We start from the raw sequence: 13,521 nt of genomic DNA, 5'->3' as shown, positions 1-13,521 counted from the left end.
TGGCCATTTTTCTCCCTTTGCATGTGCAGTTCTCTCAGGCCTCAAGATTTCTTAAGTGTTCAGAATGGTTTGATATTTATCTGGCTGTTTTTGAGGGAGGATGCAAGCACAGGGTGCCCCTACTACTCTGCCATCTTAACTCCTCCCTCACTCATAATATTCCTATGATCTTTTCATTTCTGTAGAATTGGTAGTAACATCCTCACTTTCATTTCTTTTTTTTTATTAATTTTTTTTAAGTTTATTTATTTTGAAAGAAAGAGAAAACACAAGCTGGGGAGGGGCATAGAGAAGGAGAGACAGAATCCCAAGCAGGCTCTGTGCTGACAGCACAGAGCCCATCATGGGGCTCGAACTCACATCCTGTGAGATCATGACTTGAGCTGAGATCAAGAGCCAGACACTTAACCGACGGAGCCACCCAGGCACCCCTGCCTCCACCACTTTCATTTCTGATTTTAGTTACTGAGACTTTTTCTTTAGTCTATCTAGCTAAAGATTTTGCCAAGTTTGTTGATTATTTTCAAAGAACCAACTTTTGGTCTCATTTGTTTTCTCTATTGTTTTTCTATTTCATTTATCTCTGTTCTTTCTTTCTTTTGGCCAGCCTTAGGTTTAATTCATTCTTTTTCTCATTCCTTAAGTTATAAGGTTAGGTTGTGGATTGTCAATCTTTCTTATTTTTTTTTTTAATTAAAAAAAAAAACTTTTTTTTAATGTTTTATTTATTTTTGAGACAGAGACATAGCATGAATGGGGGAGGGGCAGAGAGAGAGGGAGACACAGAATCGGAAGCAGGCTCCAGACTCTGAGCCATCCGCCCAGAGCCCGACGCGGGGCTCGAACTCACGGACCGTGAGATCGTGACCTGAGCCGAAGTCGGACGCTTAACCGACTGAGCCACCCAGGCGCCCCAATCTTTCTTATTTTTTAATGTAGGCATTTATAGCCATAAATTTCCCCCTGAACACTGTTTTTGCCATGTCCTGTGAATTTTAGTATGTTGTGCCTTTGTTTTCATTCACCTGTACTTTCTAATTTCTCATGTAATTTCTCCTTTGATCCATTGTTTATTTAAGAGTATACTGTTTGATTTCCACAATTTGTGACTTTTCCACTTTTATTTCTGTTGTTAATTTCTAACTTCATCCCACTGTGGTCAGAGAAGATACTTTATATGCAATCTATCTAAGACTTAATTTGTGACCTGACATATGGTCTTTCCTGGAAAGTGTCCCAGATGCACTTGAGGAAAATGTTTATGCTATTGTTGATTATTCTGTATATGCTTGTCTTATCTAGTCGGCCTATTGTTTTATGTAGTTTATTCCTTTACTTATCTTCTATCTGGTTGTTCTGCCTATTGTTAAGAGGAGGAGGGTACTGATGTCTCCAACTATTATTGTAGAATTGTCTATTTCTCCCCTCAAATCTGTCAGTTTCTGCTCCATGTATCTTGCTGGTCTTTGCATCTCTGTGATCAGAAACAGCAATCAGTGATCTCTGATTTTAGAGGACAAGGTCCACTTTGCTCACCTTGGCTCCTATAAACTGCTCATAAGCTCCTCTAAGACACATGTGCAGCTGCCTGCTAGGGTACTGGGTAGCTGGTACTGGGCTAAAAGCAGAAACTTACTGAAATTAACTTCAATAGAAGTCTATGCCTTCCCCTGGAAGTAAAAAAGTTTTCAATAAACTCCAGAGTTCCAAAATAGTTTATATCAAATTCTGCCAATGCAATTGTTGTATAGGTGGGGACACAGATTCCTGGTATGTCCTGCTCTGCCATCTTCCCAGAATCTGCTACCTAGGTCTTCTTAACTACTTTTCCCAAATACTCAGCTCATAGTTAGCACTTAGGAAGTAGTAGCAAATAAATAAGTAAACAATTTAGTTATCTGAATCTATTTCCTGAGTTTCAAATAGCAAGGAATACTTATTTTAGTCATTAGGTTTCTTTTTCCATCTATTCATATTCTATGCCCATTTTCCTACTGGACTGTTATTTTCGTATCAATACATAAACATTCTTTATGTATTTTGGGTACAAACCCAGCTTTATGTGTTAATATCTTCTGCACACCTGCACCCTTTTATTTACATTTTGATGTATATACGTTTTTAAAGTAGGCAAATCAATTTGGTTTTTATGTCTTTAAAAAAATTCTTCTCTACCCCCCCCAATATAAAGAAAATTCTCCAGGAAATAAAGTCTAATAGTTTCCAAGTATGCTTTTTTACATTTAGACCTGTGAATCTACCAAGTATATAGTATGAAGTAGACATCGATTCTCTTTTTCTATGTCATTCTTAAACTACTTCTTCACTGATATTTTATACTATTTTTGTTAGATATCAACATCCAATATTCTTGCCTTTTTTTTTTCCTCTTTCTACTTTGGTTCTACTGTCTTTATCAAGCCAAGGATCTTAACCCAAAATTACACTCAAAGTTAGCATGTATCTGGACATCTGCACCTTTTCTAAGGGGATATAGGTTTCACTGGAATTCTAAAATACAGCATATAATCAAAAAAAAAAAAAAGGTTAAAAAAAAAAAGGTTAAAAAAAAACACACAACAAAACAAACAAAGGCTAAAAAATACTCTTCTATAGAATTGTACCTAGAGCTTTATACAGGTTAACAGAAAAGAATTTCTCCAGGATGGTGTGACTATAGTCCTACTTGGGAGGGAAGGCAATGAAATAAATAACCTCTCAAAGTCACTTAAAGGCCAAAAAACCCCCTCATAAAATCACAGAATTTAGAGCTGGAATGAACCCTAAGAATCACCTGATATAAACTCCATTTTTGGATGAGAGTAAGGACAATCAAATGACTTGGCCAAGATCAGAAATCCTGTTTAATGGCAGACTTGGGAATGAAAGTCAGGTCACTGCACTCACAGTACACTATTCCTGGTGTTCTATCACACTGTTTCTATTTGACAGTGGAGAGGAAGGTGTGACAAAGAGGGCTAAGAGGAGGCCATGAGAGGAAGGACAGAAATGAAACAGCAGTATGAAGCTGCGGCAAGCACACTCACAAAACACATTTAAAGCCTCATACATTCATGCATGTAGCAATGTGGAAACTATTTTTAATCCTAACTACAACTCTATCTTGGCAAAAATATGCCAATAGCCTTAAAAATGATCTTACCCTTTGCTCAAGCAATCCTCCCACTCCAAAGAAATTACCTTAAGAATTCAACTGAAAAATGAAGCAATCGCATTCAAACACATTTACAGTAACCTTACTCATAAAAGCAAAAAACCAAAAATAAAGCAAAAAAAAAAAAATTCTCTGAATACACTTTGCAAATTATAAATTCTGATTCATCAAATTGACCAATCATCATAAAGGGATTAAAGGCGGTAAGAAAAACTAAATTATTAATGCGATCATTTTAACTGTTAAAATGAAACAGATATACACAAACCTATACACCCACGGGTGTTTGGCTATTCATTACAGAAATCACTTAGTATGTATTTCTCTGCAAATTATTTTTTACTAAAAATACTTCAATATTGACTACCTCCCCAGCCAACAATTCATCCTTTTCAATAAGGACAAAATATTCCATATATGGAGTATGATGTATTCAGCCATTTCTTTATCCTTATTGATGAAATGAACATTCAGGTCACAAATTTTTTTTTTTTTTTTTTTTTTGCTAGTACAGTGTTGCAATAAATGTCTTTGTACATTTCCCCACACACAGATGCTCTTCTTCTTACACAAAAGATTCTCAGAAGTGGGGCAGAAAGAGCAACAGTTTATGCTTATGTACTTAACAGCGAGATGCCTTCAGAATTTTAAATTATCTATAATGATGAGTGTTTCCTTTTCCCTGCATACATTCTAACATGGATATAAACTCTTTTTAATTTTTACCTACTTGATAAAAATTACTCTAGTTTTTAAAAACTTGATGCCACAGAGGTGCATGTCTTGTTTTTTACCTGTTTTCGGTTTTGGAATCAGTCTCTCCTGTGGCTTTACCTAACTACTTTACTGATCTGTTTAAAGAATCCGCTTCTATTTACCCTTCCGACATTTTTGGTATTTTTCTTCTTTAATTTTAATCTACTGTCTTGCTCATTTTATTCTTTTCCTAACTTTATGAAAGAAATCCCAGCTTTCAGTTCTTTTAAAATAAAAGTATTTAAGGGTTATAAATTTTGCTCTAACTATAGCTTTACGGGTGTGCAATGGGATTGGACTGAAATTCTTTTTCATCACCTACTAGGTAATTCAAACTATAAATTACTTGGAACGAAATGAAAGGATGACATCCCTGACCAAAAACTACAATTTCCAAAGCACACTGTGAATTCCCTCCCTCAGTTCCCAGAAGCTCTGACAAAGATCAAACCAATGAATTACTTCTATTAAACTAGACTCTCATCCTTTTGTATTCTTAATGGGCTCAAGATCATGTCTCATATGTTAGTCCTTCCCAGAAATGCCCAATTTCTATACAGCTCTGCTTTATATCAAGGATACCACAAAAGTAGAAAAGTGACTGTGAATGTAGGCTGGCAAACACTTAAACGTAACATCAATTGTCTAACAGTTTCTAACAACCTCTTCTTTAAGACCTCTATTCTGATACTCTGTTCAAACATTTTTTGCATCACTCACCTGCTGCAAACCCTGTGTCCCAGACACAGGTACTTGCATGATGGTTTGACCTTGTCCACCAGGGACAGCTTGGACCATGATGGGTTGGCCAGTTGATGTGATTAACTGGCCTCCACTGACCTGTACCATTAATGGCTGCCCCTGGACCTAGAATGAAATAAAATAAGAAACAATGAAGTAACATGAGACACAAAATGGTTTTCACCAAAAGATAATCACTGGAATTATTCTGTGGCCTTGGTGGAGGGGGAAAAGGTAGGAGAGACACCAAGGAAGTAAGTCTCAAGTCCTTGTCCTTAAGTTACCTTCTTCAAAAATACTCTGTCTTTGACTAAACGCCAAGTTGAAGACTTTAAGGTCAGATATAATGAAGTATATTCAGGGTCGTCAGGAAGTCTCCACAGATATAAGACATTTATCAGCAAGTACAGGCTAAATCCACACAAACTACTTATCAAAATATTCAGACTATGTATCTTTTGAGACCAATATTCAGGAATAGTTTCTAGGGAAGGCTGGAGAGGAAGCAATGACGGGGGGGGGGGGGGGGGGGGGGGAGTTGATGGTGGTGACGGTGGCTGAGTGTAAATTCTAAATGACCTGGAAGGAATAAATCAAACTACCCAGCAGAGACTGCAGGAGGCTGGGTAGCAAGCAGCTCTGGAAGCTTATGGAGAAGACCCTTTTTCTCCACAGTCTCTCAGGCATAAATGAAATATACAACTTCTACCCTCTTCATCTCACTCTGGGACTTCTAGTCCTATGGTTGTTTCAAGAGCCCACTAGGAAAAGGCCCAGAAATAGCTTCTGGTCAGTTTTCAATCTCTGTGGGAGAATTCCTCACACTGGACTCTGTGATATCTGCATAGCTGTTTCAGTTTTAACAGAAGCAGTGATAAATATGGGAATTACACACTCAAGTGTACCAAAAATCTCCCAACTTTCAAGCTCTTCGAGTAAATGGACTACTCTAGAAGTCAAGGCATTATACATGCTCTGTAACATCCTGAGTCCCAATATAAAAATACCTAACTGAATGCATTCTGGAAACCAAAAAACAAGCCATGTTAGAAGTAAAATGGAATGTTCAAAAGAACAGCTAGAAGTCCAAAACTTTCATTTACAGATGCTATCTTTGTTTTGAGGAATTATTCGTAGCAGAACACAAGACTTTTCACATGACTAAAAGATTCATTCTTAATGCCATTGCAAGTATGTTTAAATAACAGTAATTGGTGAAACGATTAATCTGCCCTAGACGAACCAATTAGATATTAAGGCCCCCTCCTCACCACCACCACTGCCAACACCAAATGCGTCAGAAGCTTCAGGAACGCTGAAATCCTAAGTTTTATAAACTGTTCAGAGAAATTCCACTTTACTTTTTAAAGGACTTTACAATCCGATTCTCTCATGTTTTCTCCTTTCCTTATCAAATTAAATTCCCTTTGCCACAGTCATGCTTGCATATACTCCATCAGAAAGGACTGTTCTGAATATTTATTACATGAATAACTGAGAGAAGTATTTAAAGTTCTTCAAAATAATGAGACCCCTAGAGGAAAGGTCTTCATCATCTCCATAAGGTGTCGCCATTTCTAAGAAAATCTACTAAGTGAGAAACCCACGTTTTAAGGCACAACTGTTCATAATTTTCTGACTACCCATCATCTTAAACTTCTCCCCTTACTGACATGCTAAACGTGTAACTGATAAACTGTTGGAAGACTCCAAGGAGCCCACTGTGTTTACGACATATGAGTGATTACAACGACACATGCATCAGACAAGAAGCCATACAGTTAAGAGCATGTTACATTCCCATTCCACAAGTGGTTAATGACAATACTGTTTTATATATCAAAAAGATGAAGCAAGCATGAGAAGCACGAACAACAAGCTGTTGAAGTCAGAGGTTCGAACATAGTTTGGGAGCACCTACAAGCTTAGCCTTTTGTGGCCTAATTTATGTTCCGAATGGACTGCAGGGCATCATCAGACACAGTGGCAGGTGTGGGGCTGGGGCTGAAAGGTTAACGTAAAAGGATCGCAGCAAGGGGCATGTAACTGCAGGACGTTGAGCAGCACTAATGAGATGCCAGTTCTGCATTCTAGGTCCTACTTTGAATCATTTCCATTCACTGGAGGAAAAAAGGCAGGGCACTCAAATTTTGCCAATTTCTCAAAAATACAGTCATTTTAATCAAAGTAACGGGCAGACACAGAGAAGACTTATGCTTCTACTCTCGTTTTTACATAGGAACTGGCCAAAACATACCTCCAATTTCGGACATTTAACTTGGCCATATATATATAACGTTAGGGGAACTGCACTGGTTAAGTAAGAGTTCTTATAGTGGCTATAAGACTTGAGACCTCTAGAAAGCATATGCCACCTCTGTCCAACCAAGAGGTATAGGATAGTCTTTGCAAATCTAATAATAAAATAGGTCATGGTTTCCCCAGGAAAGGTAGTGAAAAGGCAACAGTTAAGAGATTAACAAGATTCACTGATTAGATAAACCTTGCCAAGTACAATGATTATTTTGAGCTGAGTTGCCCTTTTAATGAAAATAAAACGCCCTCTAACTCTAGGTATTTTCTGTTCCACTATCACACAAATTCACAAAAGTTTACTATGCAATCTGATTACAGAGCTTGAGCTCCAAACAGATTCTAATGCCACTTGTAAGAATTTCTTCGTGTCACTTACACCATTTCCTTGCCAGGTATCCCCAAAGACACACAGCAGCCAAATTCAATTTTCAGGAAATGGACACTGAGGTCACTACATGACTAGGCATGAAACATGAGGAAACTGGAATCTTATAAGCCTCAAAGACAAGTTAACAGCATCAAAGACATGCAATTGACTTTGCCATTCCTGCTTGAGACCCTACCACAAATAGCACCAGACGTGAGGACAGGAGAAGTTCATGCAGTGCTTACAGAGAATCAGAGAGGGCACCACTACCTGGAGGGTCTGGACTTGCTGGCCTGAGGCGGATGCCACCTGGGCCTCAGTCTGCAACTGGACAGCAGTGACACCACCCTGCTGCTGAGAACAGGAACAGGAAGAGCTTGAAATGTATCAGGAAGGAAATGTATAGGTCAAGACATGAGAACACACCTTACCTCTTACGGGAGAGGGAGGGAGTCTTCTTTGAACAGTCCCACCCAGCGGAGGACTTTCAAACTGCACAGACTCCCTATACTGAAGCTCTTTTGTTGTGGGTAGCAAGCAGGATTAAAGATATTAGCCCTTGTCCCCCGAGTGAAACTCAAAACACACTTCCATGACTCAATCATCAAAATAGTTGTCATCATTAACACAAAAATTTTTAATGCAACCCTTCCCCCCAGAAATAAGCATTTGATCCTTCTGCTTATCGTGATTTTAATGCTCCTTTTATTTCCTCAAATGAGTTCACAACCACAAAGTTATCAGGTTTCTACAGCTTTGAAGCTACAATGAAGAATTTCTGGGACTTAAATACAATCACCAGATAGAAAGAATGAAGCAATCACTGTGAACCAAAATCATCTTCATGCTGGTCAATGCTCTCATGTCCCCAAACTAAGATTACTTCTACTCAGCTGGATTACCTGGGAAACACTGTTTTCAGTGATTTAACCTAATATTTATAACCTCTAATGGTTAAGTTCTAACAGAATAAGAATTTGTCCATCAGGGCACTGGTGTGAATAGAGGGCCCTTTGTGGAATCCCCTTTCCTAAGAAGGCGGTTGAAGGAAGCTGCCAGAGCCACAGCAGCTGTGTGGAAGGAAAGCCAGTGAAGGAATTTAAATAATTACTCTTTTAATCAAGAGTCAGTTCTTTCCTTTGATCATTAGATGGTAGATGTCCTACCATCTACTTTTCTCTATTCTCCAAGTTCCCTTTTGGAAACAAAACATTCCCAATCTTGGCCTCAGGTCCAGTCAATGAATGACAAATTTCTTTTCTTCGAGGGAGAAAAACAAGTAAACTTTTTACTAAAAGGAAGCCAGGAATAGAGAGTCAGAAAATGTCATCTCTGTATAAATTCAAGAAAGGAATCTATCTTAATCAGGAATAAACCGGCAGGGAATTCCTTTCTAATATGAGCTTACCCATAAGAGTGGTTGTCTAAATATTAACCTCATGTTGATCTAGAGCTTTTCAAAATAAGCATCGTGGCGGATCGAATCGAAAACCAGTGGATTTCTTGGAAGTGGGCTATCTTGGTTTATCTACTGTGGCCAAAGCGTTACAAGATCACAGGCTAGCTTCATCAAGAAAAGAAACAACAAAACTGAATCCAGAAAAAACGCAAAGTTCCAAATTTCCATCTGAGAACAGACTATTTTGACTTTTCATAAAATAAAATGGGCAATTTCATATTAAACCAGGTTCCTGTAAAGAGCAAGTTCTATGTGGTTACAGACTGACTACAGACTACAGAGCTCTGAACACATGATGAGAGAAAGCGCAACAAATCCAATCTTCAAAAAGCACTTCAGCACAAGTCACCAGACCTATTATTCCTAAGATCTGGTACCTCTAAATCCCCACTTAAGCAGTGCCAGTATCGGCCCCATCGCTGTGCTGTTTAAAGCAGTTTTACGTCCATACCTGCTGCTGAATCTGTCCAGCCTGCACAACAATCTGCTCTGTCGAACTATTGCTGTTTGCTGTATACTGCTCCATGATCCCTCCAAGTTAGAATCCTGGCCACAGTGAGTTTCACTCTGGAGGTCCTAGAAGACTGCAAAACGCACTCCTATTAGAAAGGTTGGGAAAGAAACTAAGTGAGATTGTTAACAAAAGCCTCGCCAGACGATTAACATCGATAACTTACTGCTGTGCTTCATTTGTAAGAAAACTGGGGAAGAGAATAGGAAATGTTCATTTTGATATCATTTGTATCTACGATTACAGGGCACACTCACGCCAACAACATCATAATGCCATTTCACATGCCTTAAAAGTGCTTTTAGTCATTTCTTACTGGCAGCCTTACCTTTCAATACTACCAGTAGTGCAACACTTCCATCTTAGAAAAATACTCCTTAAACTACAGTGTCACTTTGTTGCAAGACCCATTTAACACTAGTTCCCAGGTCTGCACATGACTTCAGAGGAGAAACAGTTTCTTCAATTTATAACATACATTTGCTGCCTGCCAATACTATACCAAAGGGGTTACTCCAGTTCTCTACATATGGTCTGCAATTTAAAACTTCAGGGTTTATTGCTTAGTAAGTCAATTACCCAGACCTGAAATCAACCATTTTGCTTATCAAAATCTTCATTAAGTAGATAGCTCGAACAAAGGCTTAGCGTTTTGCATTTTAATTCAGAGGAAGGAATAAGAAGTTATAGTAATGGCAAAAATGATGTTTACAGATTAAATAGAAGGAAAGTTTTATACAACATATTGAGGCTATGAGTTCCTCTAAAAAGAACTTAAGTTTCCTTCACTCCTGCATTTGAATGCCTAGTAATAGCCTACCCTTTATTATATAATTTTAATTCTCTTTATGGCAGTTTCCAAACCTATACAAGAGTAGCGAGATCATTAATGAACCCCACACAGCCATCTCCAACTCTTACCCATGCTCAATCCTGTCTCACACAACTCGTCCACTTTCCACTCACCCCTGAGTTACTTTGAAATAAATCCCAGACGCTGTATTATTCCAAAATTCTGTGAACACTTCAGCATCTATCTCTAAAGAGTAAAGGCTCTTCTTTTGTCTTTACCAGGTTATCACAATATTGTCTCTACAGTATGATTTCAAACATTACAAAATTACTAAGTCTTTAATTAGTATTGATATTGAATATCCAGGCCTTGCTCAAATTTATCCTTTTCACAACCCTTATCAGTTACAGACTCTTCTGAAATAAGGACATGATTAGATAAATGGAAATATTTGAGAACCTTGGATAGACTTGATTCGAAATTTAAAATTATACCAACTGCCAAAGACTAATTCACCTTGGAAGTATGGGGAAGGTACAGGCATATATATATATAAGCAAAATGTAGATAAATCTTTGCCCCAATTTTTCTCTAGGCCTTCATATGTTCCAAAATTTGAATGATAAACTTATGTCAGCCAAAATGAACTGCAGGTTACATAAGCAAAGTGATGCACTACTATCCATACATCCACACATGCTAGATGAGATTAATTACTTGCAAAATGTCTCAATATGGTGTGAAAGAAATAAAATATATTCAAGTGCATGTGCAAGTATTTAGGAAGAAGTATACTGAGGTCTAACGTTCACTTTGAAATGCATCAAAAAATAGGATGGATTGATAGATGAATGGATAGAAATACCCGGTAAGTCAAGTATGGTACGACGTGAACAGCTGACTCTAGGGAATGGGTATGCTGGTGTTCATTGTAAAATTCTTTCAACTTCACTACATGTTTGGAAAACGTTTGTACTAAAATGTGTGCATAGCCTATTACTCATAACCAAAAGGGTAGGCAGAGTAAGAGAGCCATAAATAAGGACAGGATGACTATGCTGCCACAGCATGATGTTCTGTAGCCATATGGGAGCCAACTCACTCCCCTTGCTCTGATAGAATGCTCACCAAGCAACTATCTAATTTGGATTTACATACAGATATAGCAACAGAGAGCAAATGTGATCAGCAACACAAGTAAACTTGATGGTTATTTCTCACTGCATACGAACAAACTGACTTTCTGATTTTTATACCGGTTCACTCCCTGAGCTAGTTGACGAAGTCAGCTCCTGAGAGATTCTGGGAACAGTACAGAAAATTGGGTTTTCAGCAAGACTAAGTAAGTGCCCCTGCCAGGGAAGTTAATGGTCTTCCCTGAACTATCTTGTCTTTAACTGCAGTACAATAGATTTATGTTTGTAAACTAATGACCCTTAGGTCATGATACAAAAGAGCAAAGGATTCCACTTATATGAAACCCTAAAAAGACCACAATAGCCTAGAGACAGAAAACAGGTCAGTGGTTTCCTGGGATTGGAAAGGGGGGAAGCGGTGAGGGTGGGAAGTTGATTGGGATATAGCATCTGAACTTTTTGGGGTGATGAAAATGTTTTATATATTTTTATTGTTGTGGTGGTTGCATAGGTGTATAAACTTGTCGAAGTTCATCAAAATGTACACTTAAAAAGATTACGCTTTGTGTCTAAACTATACCTTAATAGTTGATTTAAAAATTTAGGATCATGAAGGAATGTCCTATTTCAATACCTCCCCCACCCAAATCCCATTCCTGTAGATTTTTTTCCTTGATCACTAATTTCCAGAAATTTATCAAGTACATGAGCAATAAATAGAACGTTGTACAGATTTCCTTCTTACCTAGTTTATCCTGGCAATACAAACACTCTAATTTAAAGACTTTTCAATCCATTATGCCTTGACGGGTGAAAAAGGAAGCAGTTCTCAGTCTAATTCTGTCTCACATTAATGAGAGATTCAGATTGCCGCATGATACTGAGACTGTTAATGGGGAGAACGTACCCAACCGGCTTCACTGAAGCCACGTGCTCCTATCACCACAAGCTTCAGTTAGCAAAACTGCAATATAATGTGACACTGTCTTTCCTGGAGTGCTTTTCTGCCCAAGCTTTGAACAAAATTAAGTCAGCCAGATTTCCTCGGTCCAGCTCTTGATCCTAACAGTTTCTCCCTCAAAAGAGCGAGTGTGTCTCTATTTTGGCGAGCACGAAAATCCCCTTCTTTCCCAATTCAAGGTGCAGAACTCTAAATGTAGCTAACTACTAGGAATCCATTCTATGTGGCTCTATACACATTTTAAAATGAAAATTTCCCAAAACTCAACCATAAGCATGTGAAAAGCCCCTCAAAATTACCATACTTAATAATCACTACCAGGTAAAGGCTGTAACAGTGCTTCCAAACTTCTTTGACCACAATTCACAGGAAGAAACACATTTTCTATCACGAATCACCACATATATCACCGCATACAGAGGAAAAAAAGTAACTGAAACAAGTTCTGTGAATACTTAGATTTGTGTAACCTAAGGTGCACATTAATATTTCCTATTGCATTATAAAAAATTAGCAGCACTACTCAGCAAATTGACTTCACAACTCAGCAAATGAGTCCTGATCTGTTTGTGAAAAGGCCGGAGAAAAAAATAACCGTCCCTTCCCTACTGTCCAAGAGATTTCTGGATTGGAGTTCCTAACTCGCTCCTTGTCTCTACTAACGACGCACCACCTGCGAGACACCACCCTCAAGGTTTCAGAAATAAAAAGAAAACCCCGACGAAGATCCTAACTTCAAAGAATCTTTAAGTTTGGTAAAGTAAAAATCTTTACTGGAACCCTAAGAGAGAAACAGGTAATATGGAGAACAGACATTTCTTCCACTTGGGGACAGTTAAGTCAAGGAAGTCCCTAGGAAAATGTGGCATCTGATCTGGTCCGAAGTGTGAGAAGGATTTATAAATGTGATGATGTGGGAAGGGGTGGAGTACTCTAAATGAAGAGACAGCATAAAAGCAAGGACAGAGTAACTGCAGGATATGAACAGCGGACTAAAAGCCCCATGTCAAGAGAAGAAAGCTAGATGCTAGAATATAGTCTCTTAAAATTCCAGGCAAAGAAGTTCTTCTGCAGACGGTGGAGGCTCTAGAGATGCGTAACACAACAGAGACCAGACTCTATAAACTGCCTTTTGGAAAGAAGTCTAGTGAAAGTGCTTGGTGGTTTTGAAGTGACTAGACGTATCTGTTTTTACATGCCAAGGTTAAAACAATATTCAAAAAGCAAACATAAATGTTTTAAAAAATGCCTTAGACATGGTGCCCACCTAGTAATGTGGACAATGTCCAAGGATTAAATGAAGTTA

At 38.2% G+C, this 13,521-nt stretch overlaps 1 protein-coding gene across 9 annotated transcripts in view; it reads right to left on the bottom strand.

The window, feature by feature from the left end:
- Positions 1-13,521, bottom strand: part of NFYA (nuclear transcription factor Y subunit alpha) — a 33,736-nt gene that overhangs the window by 17,973 nt on the left and 2,242 nt on the right. For 3 of the 9 annotated variants that reach the window (XM_060615448.2, XM_060615442.2, XM_060615444.2), the window contains exons 2-4: positions 9,266-9,398; positions 7,623-7,709; positions 4,652-4,798 (exon numbers count right to left, since the gene is read on the bottom strand). In XM_060615448.2, the coding sequence (XP_060471431.1) occupies positions 4,652-4,798; positions 7,623-7,709; positions 9,266-9,340 (309 nt within the window). In that variant the 5' untranslated portion in view covers positions 9,341-9,398. Of the gene's footprint in view, positions 1-4,651; positions 4,799-7,622; positions 7,710-9,265; positions 9,414-13,521 lie in introns of all 9 variants that reach the window. The other 6 variants (XM_060615451.2, XM_060615449.2, XM_060615446.2 and 3 more) reach the window with 5 other exon arrangements.

This window comes from Panthera onca, chromosome B2 (genome assembly GCF_046562875.1).
Source record: "Panthera onca isolate mPanOnc1 chromosome B2, mPanOnc1 haplotype 2, whole genome shotgun sequence".
Classification (NCBI taxonomy): Eukaryota; Metazoa; Chordata; class Mammalia; order Carnivora; family Felidae; genus Panthera; species Panthera onca.
This window is presented reverse-complemented; position numbering and strand designations above follow the sequence as displayed.